A 19938-nucleotide genomic window follows, 5' to 3' on the forward strand; every position below is an offset into this window, starting at 1 on the left:
CCGTCCCTTTGCTAGCACACTGCTGAGTGACACAGATGATAAAGGACAGGACAAATCATTGGCTGACAGAGTGCTGTGCCGTAATCAGCTCAGCCGGCACGCACTCCAGCCGATAAACACTATATTCTCCCTTTAGTGGCAAATACATAATCTTTAACACGGACATGGCTGCTTCAGATATTTACTACCATGTGGGCTGCAGGAACACCCCATGCAGCATTTACTGTCAGAAAAGGGAAGGCCCTGAGGCCTTGGCTGAGCCAGAGTCCTCCTGAAAGGGTGGACAGAGTTAGTGTCTGGTGTCTGGGGATGGACAAAAGGGTTCTTGAGGCAGCGGATGTTATCCCAGGGTGAACCCACTTGGGGGGTGAAGTTCAGGATCCCTGATGATTCCACGGTCCATGACACAGGAAAACAGTGTGGAGAGGACATAGGAGCTGCAAGAGACTCAGAATCAAAGCTCAGAAATGAGACTGTGCTCAGCCTAGTTTTTCCTTAATACCCCTTTTCTTTTCTGGGGTTTAAACAATCAACAAAGCAACTTCCATGTATTACACTAATATTTCTAAGGCACCTACTAAGTGTCAGTAATGTGCTACATGTGGGATACTTGCTGGAAGTCTATGATTTAATAAGACATTAAATATATACACACAGATATACACTAAAAGAAGACTGAGTTCATGACAAATAAGACATATGCCTCGTTTGCGGGCTGTTATTTCCTGCACTCCTGATTACTCATGATGGCTCACAGGCTGACACTACCACTCATTTACAGGAGTTAAAATATATACTTTGTTGGCGAGCAGACCTCTCCTGCCGCCCGCTGCTCCCCTCAGCAGTGTACTTCGGTCCTTCTGCCTGCTCTGCTCCCCACTCTGGCTCTGGTGAATTCTCTCACCCTCCTGTGCTTCTGACTGTCCCCAGTGCTTGTATAAATAAATAAAAAATAAATAAATCTTTAAAAAAATATATATATATACTTTGTAGCTCTTGCCTTCTCACCTTGGCCAAATGCTTCCCAGGTGAATGAAACAAAGGTCACATTTCAGAAGAGCCTGCACATCTAAGTTGTCAATATTCACATTTTATTTATTTAACATTCACTGAGTAACTGTCATGTTTGAATTTTGAGAAGCTACTGGAGTTATGGGTAGACAGTAAGACACAATTCAGGTCTCCGATAGCACAAGGAGATGAGGTAGAGAGGAAGAATGAAAGGATTTTCAAATGGTGCTCCTGGGTATATCCCAGCTCACTCTGTATATAGAGAAACAGCATGAAAAGAGAGAGTCCTGATGCTGGAATTTTATTTTATTTTATTTTTTTAAAGATTTATTTATTTATACAAGTACTGGGTACAGTCAGAAGCACGGGAGGGTGAGAGAATCCACCAGAGCCAGAGCAGGGAACAGAAGAGGCAGACTGACATAGTACACTGCTGAGGGGAGCAGCGGGCGTGGCAGGAGAGGTCTACACACCATGTGGGACCCTTGCCGGTGGCCGGGATCAAACTGGCACTGCAGAGGCTGCAGGTAGTGTCGCAGTCCAGCGCTCAACCACTGCGCCACCAGGAGAGGCCCTGATGCTGAAATTTGAAGACATACCACTTCTTAAGTTTAATTTTCATTCCTTGAGATCTACTTGAGAAATCCCTGAAAGGACTTATCAGTGAGTATGGGACATCAAAGATGATCAACAAAGTTATATATGAGGATACATATAATGCAATAAATATTTAAACAGTTGTAGGGATTTAAACATCCCTACAATAAATATTTAAAGTTTATATAAAATGACACTTGTTTATATAAAATGACACTTGTTTATATAAAATGACACTTGCTTATATAAAATGACTGTTCTCTTCAATATAAAAGGGTGTTTCATTTTGTTACTTAGTTATTATTATTGACCCTAATCTCATTTGTTCACTGTCCCTAAGAAATAAATGAACAACTTCTCTTTACTTTTTGATCATGAAAGTATGGATGTGAAAAATCATTAAGCATTCTAACAAGAAAATATAAAGTCCAAACAGCCTGTGGGTACCACAAGCACCTATATCATTGGGTTCCTGGTTAATCCTTATTTCAAATGCTCCATTCTACTGTCTCCAAAGGCATGAATACACTTGTTAGACCATAAATGGAGTATGGATTTGGAACAGCAATGGAAAAAAGTTGATTCTCTTTTTTCTTTAAGAGAGGTCACATAGGGGCCTCCCTGACGGTGCAAGGGGTTAAGCACAGCACTATGAAGCTATCCACAGTGTCTGCAGCATAAGTTTGATCCCAGGCCAGCCAGGGAGCTAACCACAGGCAGAGCAGGCCTCTGCTATCTCACCCGCTGCTCCCCTCAGCAATGTATTTCAGTCAGTCTGCCTGTTCTGTTCCCTACTTTGTCTCTGGTGAATCCTCTCATGCAACAACTCTGACCTGTACCCCAGTTCTTGTATACATAAATAAATCAATGTTTTAAAAAAGAGATGTCACATAGCTCTACATGATTCTCAGAAGAACAAATAGGGAAAATCTCTATGATACATAGACAGGGGCTAATTTGATCTCAGGTATCATTTTGACTTAAAAAAAAAAAAATACAGGGCCTCCCGGTTGGCGCAGGCAGTTGAGAGCCGCACTGTGAAGCTGTCCACAGCCTCTGCAGCGAGGGTTCGATCCTGGCCAGCGGCCGGCGAGAATCCCACATGGTGAAGCAGACCTCTCCTGTCTCGCCCGCTGCTCACCTCAGCAGTGTATTTTTTCAGTCTGCCTATTCTGTTCCCCACTCTGTCTCTGGTGAATCCTCTCACCCTCCTATGCATCTGGCCTGTTTGTACCCTGGTTCTTGTATAAATAAATAAATCTTTTTTAAAAAAAGACAAAATAATATCCATCCATCCACTGAATTTTTTGACGCCTGCAAATTATAAAGTTTAGTTAATTACTAACATAACCTAATACAGAGATTTCATTATCTTTATACCTAGAATGGAAAAAGTTATGAGGAGCCATTTTCTATAACTAAATCACCATTCAAGAGTTGCTAAGGTGTTTAACTGAGATAATCACCTTCACACACACATGTGCATTTGTACAAAAAGAAACCTGTATATCTTTATTGAGAATAGACACTCCAATTCAACAGAATAAGACAGACTGTTCCAACAACCAAACAGCAGCCCAAGTTATACCCAATGACAGGCCACTAGCATAAAACATGTTGTTAAAGGCACCACTGATACAAATGCCTCTGCTTATGACCCTACTATTTAGCTGGCTCAGTAATCATGGTCAATTTCATGAGGCTAAAAATCATCACCTTCACCTTCCTCCTCTTTGGTTTTGCAACCTTCCCATCAGGTAAGTTATAATAAGAACCAAGCCAATGACTCATTCTAAGAGAAAGCAGCTGACTTTTTTATTTTTTTACTTGAAATGTAGACTCATATACTCAACCCTGGACATTTACAGAAGAATTTCTTTTATAGGTCAAATAATACTCATTAATGATCATGTGAGTCCTTGAAACATGTGAGTCCTTGAAACATGTGAGTCCTTGAAACAGGCTAGCTCTTTACTAGTTCCCATGTTCTCCTAAATAATTAGGATAACTGAGAAACAGAGATTGAACTAATCTGCTGCCTGTTGACAGGTGCATGGTGACAGATTCACAGAATCAAGCAAGTACAAAGCACATGTTAGCTCATTGATAGATATTTGGGGGAAAAAGAATGGCTATGGATGACTAAATGAAATAATTAACAAACAGGTAATAATGATGTTTAGATATTAGGTCCATATGTAAATTAGCTTCAATTACTTGAAAGAGTCAACATACATGTGCCTGGATCTGTCCATTATATTTATTCCCTCTAAGGAACTGGAGAGAGGAGAGAATGGAGACAATTTTAATATAATCTTCCTTCTACCTTGACAATGAGGAAGTACAGTAACATTATTTTCCCTCTGGGTCTGCCATGTTGTTGGGGTTTAAGTAAATAGCTACATAGAAAACAAGGACAGTCAGTGCTAAATCATTGAGCCTGTCTCATTTTACAGATGACAAAACTAAGGTTCTGCTACATTAGGTAATTTGCCCAAGGCCATACAGCTGGTTATTGAGAAATTAGAAACCAGGTCTTCTGAATATCCTTCTCCATTACTTATCCCTGATGAACAGCAGAACACCTACAACCTAGTTTTTCTCCTCACTTTTCATTCTAAGAAACAAGACTTTAGCTGAAGATGACTGGCAATTTCTAATAACTCTTATTCATTCTACTGATTTATATTTAATAAAATTTGTATAATCTGTCTTTTCCAGGTGTATGACATGGTAGTCATTTGTGAATAATCAACATACACATTCAATGTGAGTGAAACAATTTTTGGTTTGGCATGAAAATACTATGATATGAAAAAGAGAAGAACTTAATGAGAATAGGGATTTAAAATAACTTGCAGTCGAAATTTAATCCAAGGGTGGTATCAATAGGAATTTTGGATGGATATGATGCAATTAAGTCAGTTGGAAATATGATGTCGAAAGAACAATAAAATGTTATTTTGATCCAGACATAATCATGAAAGGGAAAAAAGAGGTTGAGTGGATGGGCATTACGGAAATCGAACATCCAAAATGGAAAGCTCTTTTTGAAACTCCGCCCAAAGTTGTAGATTGTCAAAATAAGCTAGGAAATTTATAAATGGTTTAGAAATGTCTTATTAGAAAATAAAATTGTAGAAGAACTGTAGCAGGCTGAAGAACAAACCACACATTTCTTGGGGTTCTGAAAATAAACAATGGGATTGAAATGAGGTATATTCTTTTTTTACTTCTCCCCAACATTCAGCAATGAATTTTCAGAATATGAAATTAAAATTTAGCGACAGTGAACATTACCAACCACTTAAGTTGTGCCATGCTCTATGCAAAGTACTTGGGGTAGAAAGATAAGAACACAGATCCTGTTCTTTTCTTGGGCAAAGGTTGTTTGGCTACTACTATGAAACTGGAAGGGAGGAGAAAATTTCTCTTTCTAGTTGTAAAATAGTACAGCATCTCTAAGTTTCCTCTTCATTAGAGTATGTCCTACTTCAAAACTAAGGATGGGGGTTCTACAAGTAACAATGGGGGCTGTCTGAACTTTTGGAATGTTGCTGAGGAGGCAATCTTTACCAAGTGTGAAACGAGGCCAATCAAGGGATGGGACTCTTCCACTATAAGCACAAGCCACATGCCCAAGCTTCAGTTTGTTATCTCAGCAGTTTCTGAGGCTTTCAGGAGCCAAGTTAGGAATGTGGTTTGTGTTGAGTTAGGAACATAAGACTTTCTGGGTTTTGCTGTTTTTCTTAGACACTACACACCACCCTCACCACCCCCCCACGCACACAAGTGAATATAAAATTAACAAATGTTACCAATTTTAGCAAGAATTAAAAAATTAGAATACAATCAAAAGAGTATGCATGTCGGAGGAAAGGGACCTGGCATGGAAAATCAGTGGCACTACATTTGCAGTCAATGTCCCAGCAACTGTCCTGGGTTCTGGTGAGCAAATCACAGGCACCCTGCAACCTTTTCTGTGGTCATTTCTGTCATTAAAAGCCCAGAGAAAGGAAATTGTAATCAAGAGTCATGGCAGAAGTTTCATTAGGAAAAGGAGAAGGGACTGTGCATGTTTGCATTGCATGTATGTACCCAGAATTCATCCATAAATATCTGTAAGCACGTTAGTCACACACCCATAACACTGCTACAGCTTTCACGTTTTTCTCCTGAGCTGTCACAATTTTAAGAGCATTAAACAAAGGAAAAATAGGCGTTTCTCTTTGACATTGGCTATATGGCAGTGGTTCTCAAAACCAACAGTGTATCAAAATTATTGAGGAAGCTTTTTGAAAAATACAGATGTCACCCTTCTCCAGATGAACCTGTCTCCTATGATGGGTATCCGGGAATTCACAGAGTTTGGCATTTGGGGCAAGAATCATACCATTCACTTAATCACCTTTTGGTGCTTCCAGGATGGCATGCTTGCTCCTGGCTCCAAGTTGTGCCCAGAAGAAAGCCTGATATTGGGGATAAATTATTCAAATATATTTTTGGGGACCCTTTAATGCAACAATACTTTCATTCAGCACATATCAGGAAGATGAGCTTAGGGTTCTGGTGCGGGGGCGGGGGTGGGGTGGGGAGAGACACACTGCACATCCTCTGAGATGTTTTTTGACAGAGCTGGAACTTCCAAAGAGAAGGAGAGCCCTCTTTCCCCAAGCCATTCCCTCACTTCACCCCAAGTAAAATTAATAAAAGCTAACTTTTATGGCAGTCTTTGTATGGACCAGGCACCACACAGCTGGGTGCTTTCATTTAATTGCTACAAGCTTATAGGTGGAGCTGTTGTTGCCCCATTTGGCAGATGAGAGAACTGAGGTGTGTCTACTATTACAAAGTAAAAAGGGACAGAGCTGGAAACAAACCAAGACTGGCATACTCAGAAGCCTAGGTGCTTCCAAGTGCATTTTCTAACCAATACTGTCATGTGGCCTGCACAATACAAGGAAAGTCAGTAGGAGAGAGAATTCTATTTAATTTGCACATTAATTTTACAACCAAATAGGGGGCGTTTCTTGCCTAATGGGCTGCTGCCAGTGGTTGGGAAAGAGAGGAAACAGGAGAAAACACAGGCCAAACATGTGGAAATATGTATGTTGCCTCTTTGTTCTCATGATACCAATTGACTTCTAGTGGAGGATTGAAATAATTGCTTAATTTGGGTGATTAAGGTGCCAAGGGTTGCCTCCTTTTTTTGCACCAACTACAATGAAGAACAATCTGACATCTAAGACGCAGTGTTCACAGCGTTCTCTAATCCTCCACTCAAATTTTACTCCTCACAAAAGTCCTCCGCGTTCTCTGACACTAATGGGAAATGTATTCACAGGGCTGGGAGGGGAGGCTAAAAGAGATGCTCTGCTCAGTTCTCATCAAAGCCTTCTCCACGTGCAAGTACATCTTCCGCATTTACAGAAAACTCTGCTTTTTTTGCCCCCTTTTCCAGTCACTTCCACATTAATTAGTAAGGGTATCATTTTATAAATTACAGCTTCGTATCAGAGGAAAGCAGAGTTTATCTTAATTCAGTCAGCTGTGTGAAATACAGTACCCTAATTTTAGACCGCCGGTACCACAGATCCCTAAGGAGTAAGAGAATGACAGGTCTTCCGGAGAGAAATCCCAACGGGTCCCCTACAAGTCTCACTTTTGCCTCCCACAGCATCCCTAGTGGGTCTTGCTGAAGGGATCCCAGGACACTGAGTGGCATCTTTTCCGCCATTAGCAATTCAGATTTGAATGCGAATCCTCCAAGCAGCAGATGAAAGCAGCCCTGGTTAGCTCTGGGGCTCCAAGGGGGGGGGGGTCCAGGAAAGAGGCCCTGGCACAGAGGAGGATGACAAGGGCCCAGTCAACGACATGGAGCAGAAGTCTGGGAGGATGGTGTTAAAATCGGTGATAAACACCAGGCGTTCTCAGTCCAAAAGGGGAAGCCTGGCAGTCTTAACTATAACAGGGCCAAGGAGACACGGCAGCAATTACAGAGTCTTGATTGCTCCTGCTGGAAGCCCTCTGGAGAAATGCCGGGTGTCGGGGCAGGGACAGCTGATATGAGTATGATTGTGAAGCGGCCCCAAAGAAGAGGACCTGCAGGGCCCCTATAGTCCACAGGAAAAATCGTAAGTGTGTACACATCTGAGGAACACTCTTAATGCCTCTCCTTTCCCTGCTCTGCAACCCTATAAATATCTCTTTATTCTCCTTTATTGCCTGAAATCACCACACACTCTGAGTGGTGGATGCTGGCTACCTTCCCATGGACCATTACTTCAGTTAGACATTTTGCTGCTTCCTGCACTCAGAGATGGAAAACTCAGCAACAATGACTCTCAAATCAGGGCCCAGGAAAACTAAGGGGGTGCTCTTATTATGCAGAAAAAAGCTTGGCTTTCAGACCCTTCTGACAACCAGGGGAAGCTCTCCTGTAGAAATTACTAGAGTTAGGCGGTCACCGAGACAAGTAGTACTAGATACCTACAGAGATTCTGAGGTAACTGGCCTGAGATGAGGTCTGGCATCAGGAGTTTTCTAGCTCATGGGAGTCTCAGATGCGCAGCCAAAGTTAAAACAACTGAACTAAAGCCTCCTACACAAAATGCCAAATTGGGCATCCTTATCATCTCCTACCAGTGCTGGGGACAGGGTGGTACCTCCGGAGTTCACACTGCCTTTTGTTTTATACAAACAATGCAATGTCTGGCAGGCTGTGAAACTCAGAAGACTCATCATCCCCTTGGAGAAGACCACTGACTTGAAAGTGAGATCAGCTGTCACTTGTCAGAGCTTTCCTGGAATGTCCAGTTCCTCTGGAGTAAGGTGACATCTGCTACGTGGAAATGTGGCCTGTGTGGTTCTAGAAGCCAAGGAGTGTTCAAGGAGTGTACACCTTGAACACTCATCGACTCCTGCTGGCCACATACCTTTGGCACCCATTATGCCCTCGCTGGCTGCGACACCAGGGGACCCATTTCCAAGGAGCTAAGGCTTCCTAGGGCTGGAGGAAGGAAGTTCCTACTTGTCAGTTAAACAAAAGAATTATCCACAGCCCCCTTTCCAGTGTGTACTTTCGCTGTCATCCAACAGCCCATTACCATGTCACAGCACAGCGTGCCCTTCCATAGGTCACTTTGTTTAAAATGACATGGATAATGCACATGTCAGCAAGCTGACAGTCCTGGCCGTCCTTCAGAGATAAAAACCTCAAGGCGAGAGCCTGTTCTTATCTGGGGGACATGCATTGGTCTATCATCCAAGTCAGGCAGAACATGATTTCTCCAGAGAGCACTTTTTTCATTTCCTGATTTTAAGGAAATCAAATAAGCACCATTTGTCTTCATCTGAATATGCTTGACCTGCTCAAATGATGATGTCTCGCATTTTATAACAGGCTACATATGCTGAATTCAAATTAACGACAGTACAGAACAAGAGCCTTTAGATCTCTCTTGGAGGCTGGCAGTGGAGGAGGGAAAATTCTGGGCTGGATGGAAAGATCCCACTAAGTAGTAACCACAGGATTCTGAGTAAGATCTGCAAGAACGGAAGAGGTGAAAGAGAGGAGGGATCAGGAGAGCCAGCTGTGCAGGGATATCCAGGAAGCAGGGAAAAAGGGACTCGTCCCTTTCTTCTGATGCCAAGTAATACAGAAATCATGGTATTCAGGTAACTTTAGAAATACATAAAGACAAAACCAGAAAGAAATTTAGTTTGGGGATTGCAAAATCTCGAAGGAGAGACCAAACAGACAAACTATTCCTTGGCAGCAGAGACTGACTTTACCAGGTTGTGATCCAATCTTCTGAAAACTCAAAAAATTTGAACTCTTTCTTGATCCACGTTGAACTGGATACACAGAGGCTGGTGGCCATCAGCCTTGAACCAGAGTATGTACCTGCTAGAAGAACTTCCCTCCCACCAGGCCACCCACCTGGTTGAGGGGAGAATGATTCCCATTTGAATTCCCCTCGACACCCCTCTACCCTTGATGAGTCTTGTGTACACATATTACTAACATTTCTATCAAGAAGGACCATGTGCATAGAAAAGCAGGAAGAAGCACATGGATCAGTAAAAGAAATGAAAAAGTGACATTATAAATACATACTAGCAAGGTTACTGTTCAAGTTATAGGCCGATAAAGAAAAATCAGATAGCAGTTAAAATAGAAATCATTTTCTCCTTTAAAACCTTTTCTAATGTAAAAACTTAGTGTCATATGTATGCAATACCAAAGGGCTTGCTTAAAAAAGTGGACATCACAAACGAAACCTGTTATTTCTTATCAGAAAAAATGTCACACTGTGAATTAAGGCTATCTTTCCAGAAGGAAAAAAAAAAGTGCTGTTCCCATGAAGCGGGCACCCCACCAACCTGCAGCTGTGTATGGACAACCAAGATGTTCACAGTGTGATATGCACGTGCCCACAATGTGGGGAGGGGTCTTACCTTCTCTTCTTGGTCACTGTCGCTGTCACACTGAAAGAGAAGACAAGAGAATGAGGGTTAGTACAAAACCTGAATAGGTTTTTGCTCTTAATACAGAAGGACAAGTAAAGGGAATGGGCAATGCTGTCTGAGCGGAAATGAGCTTCTTCAGCTCCAGCACTGGCAAACACAACTAGAAGCGAAATATACTGACAAGTTGCTCTGTAGATTTCATCTCTGTGGCTCTTCCGATGGTCAGTTCAGAAAGGCACCTGAACACACTAGTGAGTATGTCCACTGCGTGGAAGAGGGATGACCTCTGAGGAGCCAACTGGCCACAGGATTAAGGTGAATCAAAATCATTCCATGGTATTCAGAGCAAAAATCATTTTAATAGAAAGATTCTACCTCAGCTAATGTGAGTGGTGGTATGATGCTTTTCTAGAGGAAAAGTGGTAAACCTCTGGGTTTACCAATCCAAATGCATGCTGTCATTTGGATTCTGAGGGAAACAGAACATAATGGGCAAGGCTTCACCCCTTATAAGGGGTGTCTTTTCTGGGATTTAGATCTCCAAGGAAAAGAGGGTATGTTCTTCAGAGAAAACATAGCAAGGGCAAGAAGGCAGTGTAATAAATCATTAAAATGGGCCCAAACAAAGTCAGTAGACTCACAGTATATCAAACAGATCCCACATTCCAACTACTGAGCTGGGTTTAGGTTAACCAGAGAATGATGGTTGGTTCTGATGGATTCCTTATCAAAAATAAAGGGGGGAGGGATGATTTTTTTTTTTTTAAACAAGAATGTTTTGTTATCCAGTATGTAAAGCTTGGAAAAGTGGATGTGTTTTGTTAAGAGTAAATGTTTATAGATAAATATATCCATTTATTTACTCAACAGTCCCTGATAAGCGCTGCTGAGCTAGACAGATGTTCAATCAAGCAAAACCCTAAAGTAGCTTTCAGTTTAGCAGTGGAGATAACAAGGACACAAACACTGAGCAGGGGTGTGCAGGATCAGAGCTATAATCCATCAAGAGAAGTCTCCCTGTGGGGTGGAGGAAAGACAGTGCATTTTGGGGAAAGAGACATGTCATGGAAGACCACATTGGCAACTGTGACACTGTCTAAGTCACCATGGTATCTGGTTGACAAAGGGAGGGTAAAGCAATTCCAAAGGCCAAACCTATTAGGACATGATAACACAGGGATATGGGGGAGCAAGTGAGAGGGATGAATCTAGGATGATACCAGCATTTTTTAGTGTGGCCACCTGGACACAGGAATCTGTGTAGCTAAGAACAGAAACATAATACAAGTTTGCTTATACAGCAGTCACTGCTGGTTTGGTACCACAGCCATTCACCACCCCCTGATCCCTAGTCGGCACTTTTTCCTGAGGTTGAAAACCAGATATTCCCTGTCAACTTAACCATAGCTAAGGGTGGCCATATATCTCATGTTTGGCTATGAACTGTCTCCTGAAGTTCCTGGAAAAATATTTCTCTTCATAAAAGGAGGAAAGAAGTGCTTGGCTCTAGCCTTTGAATGTGACTATATGAGGATGTGGTGTCCAGATCTGGTGGCAGCCATTTTGCAAAAACAAGGCAAAAAGTTTTGGTATAAAAACAAGATAGTGGGGCCAAGGCAAGAAAATGGTTGGCCAAGACAGCCACTTGATCCTACCTCAGAGCAGCCTGCCTCTGTGCTTTTTTTGGTCAGACAACAGTAAGTTACTTCATTGCTAAAACCACTGTTAGAGTGCTTTCCACTGCAAGTGACAAAACCCTAACCAAATGGACACAATTTGGGAACTATAGCTCTTTCGGGAATAGGTTTCCTCTGTACTATATACATGTAGGAATTCACACTGCAACTTGATGAACTGGAGGGCTGTACCATTTTCGACTTTTTCCATTAGCTCCTCAAGGCCACAGGGTTACTAGATTTTTCGTGACAGTGCTTTGATCAAGCTTTCAACCTCAGATTAACTAAACCTACATTCTTTTGCCTGATGAGCAATTTTTTTGTTATAATCAGTCAAACAAGCTGAGAAAGAAAATGGGTGAGATAAAGACTTTGAAGGCCTGGAACAGGCTGAGGAACGAGAGCTCTCTGAACTGTGCAGTTTCTTCATTGCCTTTAATTAAGTTTTCTTAGGTTCCTAAGTTCCAGGCACATTTTCAAGAGTCACAAAGCATGATACAGGAAAGGTGTGGAAGACAGAGAGTATTTTGCCAGGCAGGTATATTTTCCCAGATGTTCACAGCTTGCCTTTTGAAGCGATCAGTGACAGCTGAAGGCTATGTCATAGCATTTGTGCACATTCCCAAGGGCTGGGATTCAGGGGATCAAAGGAATAGGGAAGTTGGGAAAGAACCACAACTGTCCAAGCCTCTCTCCCCACCCCCATTCCTAACAGCAGTATGTCCCTGGGAATGGTTATTTCTATCAAAGTGTTAAGCTTCCTGCTTTCCAACAGTCCAGTTCTAATTTCAAGGTCCACTTAATTCTGCATCAAGTAATTACTGATATACCCAGAAGCACCTTGTCTCCAGAGTTAAGCATATGGTGAAGAACTGAGACCTACTGGTATCCATTATGGAAGCAGCACGGATGCCAAGCCGATTAAAAATGCTCAGGCTCCCCACACAACACACCCGGTGAGTGACAGCTCCTCGACAAGGCCAGTCGCAGAGTCTGCCAAAACAGTCTCTGCTGCACTGGGGCCCACATGGTGCGCTGAGAAAACAGTTCCATTTCTGGTATTAAATTCCCATACTGACCCGAGGACTTTGCCGTGAGCTCAGCAGGAGCGCACCATCCAATTTACAGCTCTGCTCTCTGGAGCCTCGAGTGCCAGCCCCTGGCAGAGACGAATGATGGTCAACCCCTCCAGCTCATAAATTATGCAAAGGCAATAAATGCACTCAGCAAACAGCGCCTAACGTTTGCCTAGCCTGGCTCCTAACACACTCTGTAAAAAGCCAGAAGCTCGACACATACAAGAGGTCTATTCCACTCATAAAGGGGGTTTGTTGACAACCCCAGACGGAAGGCGAGCCACAGTCCTAAGGAGTCTTTCTGCTTCGCTGGCAGCAGTTTATGGGCCTGCTTTATGAAAAAGGGAGGTTGTTTTATAGAGTCAGTGTGGGCAGAATTCATGATCTCAAATTCACATTTAATACACTGAATGGCTTTCACACCCTAAGTTCAATACGTTGTACATTCTTGGCCAAATGATTCTTGGTCTTGAAAGGTTAAAAGAAGAAGTGTCTGCCTCCCAATCCCCAGATACCCACTCCAATTTATAAGAGTTCACATCGAGCTACCTCCTGATTCAGGTTTCTGTTCTGCATGAGGCTGGGAAATGGAAAAGGCATGTCAAATGCAGAAACAGGGTCCCAGCTGATTTGACCATTTTAAGCATTTTGACATTGGGGTCCTGCATTGGTTTATTAGCAAACAGGTTGCACACTAACAACCAGCTTGAGGTGACAGAGTACTTTCCATGACTAGATTTCAAAGCCCTTTGTGAAAAGCTCGGAATATGTTCCTCCATTTTAAAAGGAAGCAAGAAAAGGAAGAACTAGATCTGATACTACTTCCAGGAAGAATTCTTGGTCACTCAGCCTTCAGATAGACAAGACCTAAACCCACCACAGACAAAGGAGGGACACAGGAGGCATGCAATCCAAGTCACATGCCTAGAATTTAGAACTAGAAAGGCTATAGTTTCCAAGGTGAGTCCCTCCAGTCATCCTAACATATCACTGTTCAACTTCACTTTCACCTTCTCTTCCCTAGTTTCATAGATTAGAAGTGAGTCTTTGGAAGCATCTTCTTCCTCACCCAGAAATGCTCTACCTTTTAAGCTCTCCAAACAAGCAATTCAACTACCTAGTATTTTCTCCTCTTAAAAAGTGATACATATTTATTGAATACATTTTTTTTTAAAATTACCCTTCCATGAATAAACACTGTTAACACATTTGTATAAATCTTCACAGTCTTTTCTTTCAAGGAAACATATATAATCCTCTCCAGTCTGCACACACATATTTTCAAAAACATAAATTAATTTCTACTATTTGGTAACCTGCTTTTGTTTGTACACAATATGGCAAATATTTAATTCAATGAGTACAGTTTGTCCTGTAATACTTTTAAGGAAAAAAAAAAGAGGCTGCAGTGATTCCATATATGGTTTATAAATAATCTGGTAAAAAATTTCTCCAGAGGTGGGGATTTAGACTGTTTCACTTGAACACCCTGGAATCTTTCCCTTGTACACATTTACCATTAATACCCTTCCCGAGCATCTTTTCATGGTCCTTCCTTTTCTACAAATTCTTTAATGTCACTGCCTCCCCAGAGTTGCATTTGTAGTTCTATTGTTTCTATGTGTTTTCCATGGGAGTCCTTAAAGATTCCCTTGATTTCAGCTACCATTTTATGTTGAGATGAAAAAATTGCTAGTGATGTGACTTGGAGAATTTAAACTTTCTACATCTCAGTTTACTTATCTATAAAATGTGGGTGGTGATGACATCTCCATCATAGGAAGGTGAGAACGAAGTGAGCTGGCACACATAGACAACTTAATGCCCCATGGTAGAGTATGCACAGACAATAAATGTTAATTGCATGTTTGGGTTTGTATTACCCTCTTTCTGAAGTCCCACAAATATCTCAGACTCAAGTATCCTTCTATAGCTGGAAAGATAACCTGTGTTTTCCCCAAATCTGACCCTCTTCCATGCTGTTCTTGGTAAAGGCATCATCATGCAACCTGGTGATCCTTGACACCATCCTTGAACAGACTGATCTTTCTCCCTCCCATTTCACATTATTGATGCTACCTTCTAATTTTTTTCCATCTCAATGGCCATAGTTGCTGTTTTAGCTTTAGTTGGAACTCTTATTTTATCATTAGAAAAGGTTAAAGACTGCTTTCCAGGGTCTATAGTCTCTTCCTTTTCTATACTAAATCCCCACTGATCAAAGAAGATATCCTAAATTTCAGCTTGATCCTAACACTTTCCATGGTCCATATGACAACAAACACTCTTCACACTGTTTCCAACTCCTCTATTCTCATCTTCTAGCCGCTTCTTCACTTGGTGCTTCTCAAACTTTCTGTGGAGAAGAATGATTTTATTTTTGTTTTATGTTTTACTGTAATGTCCAATCTGTTGTGGACCTATAGTTCTGCAAGATAATAAAAACTAAGTTGCTAGAAAATGAAAAAGAAAAGCACTGAGATATATATATACACACACACACACATATACATATAAAATTATATTTAGGAGATATAAAATTAATGTATTGGATTGCTATGAAGTTTCCAAATGCTGCTTCTCAGTTGTCATATGAATCTCATAGCAGATTAGTTACAGCTACTCACGGACAAGACTTGGTCAGCACCCACACTTTGAGTAGCACCCCTTGCTCTAGCCACACCAGACACACTTGGGTCACACCCTCTGGCCTTACTATCTTTGCACTTAACAACTACCTCTTACTAGATTTCTAATACTCTAAGTTTCTATCTAAAAATCTTTAATTCACCCTTAAAAACATAGTTTCCTCTGTGAATCTTCTAATTCTCTTCCAGAAATCATTAAATGCTCTCTCCATCCCCGTACAAAACTGTGTTTGTTTTTTTTTTTAAGATTTATTTATTCAGGCACACAAGAACCAGGTACAGGCCAGATGTGCAGGAGTGTAAGAGGATTCACCAGAGACAGAGCAGGAAACAGAACAGGCAGACTGACTGAAATACACTGCTGAGGGAAGCAGTGGGTGAGACAGGAGAGTCTGCCGTGCCATGTGGGTATCTCACAGGCAGGCCGGGATCAAACTGGCACTACAGAGGCTATGGACAGCTTCACAGCGCTGCGCTCAACTGCCTGCACCACCAGGGGAGGCCCTCTCAGGGGAGGCCCCACAAAACTGTGTTTTTATAGTCTGTCACATCAACCTTTCCTAGACAGTGAGCTCACCCTTGTTCATCTTTGTATCTCTTGATCTTGATCCTTAATCATATTGATAGATCCCTCTCATTCTTCTTTAGAATTCAAACTTGTTAATTCCAAGCAGCAAAAGTATAGTTTAAAAAAGAAATAATTCCAAAGGAGGCACAGGAAATGGCCTACTTGAGAAACTGTTTAATACAATGGCATTCTGTTTGAACACACTAGGTCAGGTTGTAATTGTTAGCAAAACCTAGAGCTGGGACCCAGAAGAAAATATCTTTAAGTAAAAGGACCAGGACAGATATTACTGTTATTTTATTGTACTTCATCAAAATGAAGTACTTATTTTCATTTGGGAATCTCAATATATGTGTTTAAAGACTCAGATCCAAATAGAAATAAGTCAAGGTCTGTGACATCTCTCTGCCTCATTCAGAATGAAGGAACAAGATGGAATTCTAGGTACCTCGTGATAAAATGCATTCTTAAGCAGAAAGTGGCAATCATTGAATATATCACATACAATGACATTGAGGAGGGCATAGCTCTCTATTCTGCTCAATGGACCTTGCTGGAACAGTTATTTCGTATCTCAAATCCATTTATCATTGCCACCAAAGATGTCAGGGCTGAACACCATCAGTGAACAAAGTTATTTTATTCTTCTTTCTGCCTAAAGGAAATGAGAGGAAAACGAGGGAGAACCCCAACTTGTAAACTACAGCATCTAACATCAAGTACAATTTAAATTTGCCAGTGACAAAACAAATCGATTCCCCTTTGGGGCAGGAGGTTTATCTAAGGATGTAAAGACATTCCTCACCTAAAAGCAATTTCAGAAGAAGCCACCTGCAGAAAACATGACATTTATTTTCTTATTTAAAGAAGGGAGATAGCTGCACGGTGACTAAAAACATGTCCACTATCCTTTTCCCACCTGCCTAATTCCTTGTACATGCAGAAAGGGGCAGCCATTCTATGCTATAGCTGGCGCCTCTGGCTGTCTGTCTTGTCAATTCATAAGACCCTTATTTCACATTGTTTGCGTTGCTCTCATACTGGCTTTGGGCTTTAACATTTAAAGCTAATAGGGCCCTAAAGTAAAAATAATATCTTAATACTGAAAATGGTTTGAGGTATTCTCACTACTATAAAATGATGTCATTAGTGCCCCCTCCACTCTCCTCGACAATAACTATGCCTGATCAAATAAAATCACCCAGAAAAAACCACTCTACCTCAACAATAACTATGCCTGATCAAATAAAATCACCCAGAAAAAGATGAAAACTAATCCAACGATCTGTGTGCCAAAAAATAGCTTAAAAGGTAATGATAAAACTTCTCACAGCCACAAAGTGAACACATTTGAAAATAATATAAGATTCATCAATCTTTAGCTTCTTTAGCTCTTCAGGAGATATAATGGGGAGCTAGCTTTCAGAAACTCCTAGACTTCTGTATGAGGAGTCCTGAGAACCTGGCATTTTTGTAAATTCTCAGCATAAACTGGCCAGAACTCAGATTATCCAATGTTAGGGTGACATATTTTCACTCAACATGTAATTTCAAAGTGCCTACTATGTGCTAGGCTTATCCTGACCACTCATTAGAAGTGCAAATAAATTAACGGAAATCAAGTTGTCCAAGTCTGAAATTAATTTCCATTAATTTTTTCCTTTTTTGTCACTCTGAGATCTAGGTGTATTTCATAGAATAATCAGTATGCTGTAAATTTCCACTTAGCTAATTAAAATATTGTTGGGTATTTGGAATTAGGGGAAGAAGTGGATATTTCACAAATTTTTGGAGAGCTCAGCAATATTTTTTTTCCCTTAGAAGAAAGGAAGTCGCATTTTGCCAAGTGTAAACACACATAAAAATTTACTTAAAACCCAGAGCCCACAAGCCTCAGTAGTTGCCAAAATGAGAAAAATGAGTTCCTTGTCCAAAGGTAAAACTGACAGTCTAGGGCTGGGTGATTTGTAAACGATCTCTTTTAAGCTTAAGCAACAGATCCTTTGCCTCTTTGTCATTGATTTACTGATTCAAAGTCATCAATAGCATTAATCCGCACCTGTCTGGGGACCTATTACAAATGACTTTGAAGATAGTGTGAAGCAAGAGTTGATTATGAGACCACAGTGTTATTTCCAGGGAGACCTTGGTGGCTATGTTCCTTGGCAGTATTCTATTTGTGACCCCCTATAATGCTACAATTTTCCCTTTCCAGATCGGAGTAGATTGTTCCTTTGGGTGGGGCTTGAGCCCCCTCGGTTTGCTTCTACAAAAGCCTGGTTCTTTACAGAGTTCTGTGTGAGCTAATAAAAGCCAAATTTGCTGATGAGTAAAAACGAAAAGTATGTTATGGGTTAAAATAATATAAGAGTCTATTTTTTCCACTGTGTTGTGATCCATAGAAATCACCCTGAGCCTTTCCCTTTCTTCTCTGCCTGGGAAGCCAATTGCTTTGATTGCAGTGATATGAGCTAGCTAAAATGACTTGCCCTTGCTTGTGAGGCAAATGGAACATGCTAATAGAACTTATCGCATTACCCGATGCAAAAGTGCCATAGCTCATTACTTTAAGATAAAAGGATATCATTGCAGACGGCAAGCAGAATTGACTTTCTGAGGCCCGACTTGATGATGATTTAATCAACTGCTCTCTTTCACTTCTCATCTCTGCGCCTGTCGGTTTCACAGGTGCCGTTAAATGAGACACTCAGAAAGTGAGCGGAGGGAAAGAAATTGCTGTCATTACTTTTCAAGAAAGGAGGTATGCAAATTTTCGACAGAAAGATTGCGTTCATAATGGGCCTGGTAAAATACAAGGATCATGCTTGACAGGTGAGGGCAAGCCATTTGTATGTCCTTAAAGCGGAGCAACCGTCCTCGTTTAGAAATGTGCTCAGTAAGAGAAACTACAAATGAGAGGCCTAGCAGGGGCAGGGGAGAGGTGGGGAGGAATTGCACTGGGTTGGTCCAAGCTGGTCCCAGTTCTAGAAAGGGTGAGGATGCTGAAATACTTAAGGAAGCCAAAGCCAGATGAGTATGTAACAAAGCCTGGTAGCTCTGAACCAAAATGCCAAGAAGGCCTTGAAAAAAGTCCGTATTATTCTATGTAATGGTGGATTCAGTTTGCCTGGTTTCAAGTCCTGACGGTACCTCATTTAATCTGTAGGCTTTCTAGCAGGCATCTTAACCTTTCTGTGCCTCTGTTTCATTATCTATCAAATGGGACTACTGACAATATCTACCTCCTAGAATTGCCTACGGCATTCACTGATTTAATATACAATAATACTACTAAAATATATAATAATAAAAATATATGATAGGTGCATATATAATTAGCATTAAGGAATGTATAACTGCGTGACAGTCACAGAGGAGGCAGTCAATACATGTTAGGCATCATGCATTCATTCATTCTTCAGTAAGATTATCTTCTTTTTTTGGCTATCTTATAAATTTCTTTTTTTAAAATCAAGTGTTATTAGTTTGCCGGTCATTTAAATAATTATGTAATTTGGGGAGTACAACTTCATATTCAACACATGCACAAATTTCATTCTGTCTCCACCAGAACTCCAGTGCCACTATATTATTGTGTTCTGCCCCCTCCCTGTCTTCTTCTCCCCTCCCCCAATAACCACTACATTTTTGACAGGAAACAGTTATCTTTTCTATTTTTTAAGAGTATGTGTATCAGGAGTTGGAAATCTAACTGGTTCTAGTTTAGATAGAACACAATTCCTGAAAGACCTTACACCTGGCAGAGGGTGAGCTCCTCAGAGAGAGCAGTCTGGTTGTCCCTGGAATCAACACAGGGTTTAGTGCTGTCTAAGGACCCTAAAAGACGCTCAGTGACAATTTGATGATTTATGGGATCCTCCTTCCTCTTT

At 41.2% G+C, this 19938-nt stretch overlaps 1 protein-coding gene across 3 annotated transcripts in view; it reads right to left on the reverse strand.

Moving 5' to 3' along the window:
* Positions 1–19938, reverse strand: part of AUTS2 (activator of transcription and developmental regulator AUTS2) — a gene marked incomplete at both ends in the record, with an annotated part of 1071450 nt that overhangs the window by 303477 nt on the left and 748035 nt on the right. For all 3 annotated transcript variants that reach the window (XM_084249185.1, XM_084249186.1, XM_084249184.1), the window contains one exon: positions 10069–10098. In XM_084249185.1, coding sequence (XP_084105311.1) covers positions 10069–10098 — 30 coding nt within the window. The remainder of the gene's footprint in view (positions 1–10068; positions 10099–19938) is intronic.

This window comes from Talpa europaea, assembly GCF_964194135.1.
Source record: "Talpa europaea genome assembly, chromosome: 12".
Lineage (NCBI taxonomy): Eukaryota > Metazoa > Chordata > Mammalia > Eulipotyphla > Talpidae > Talpa > Talpa europaea.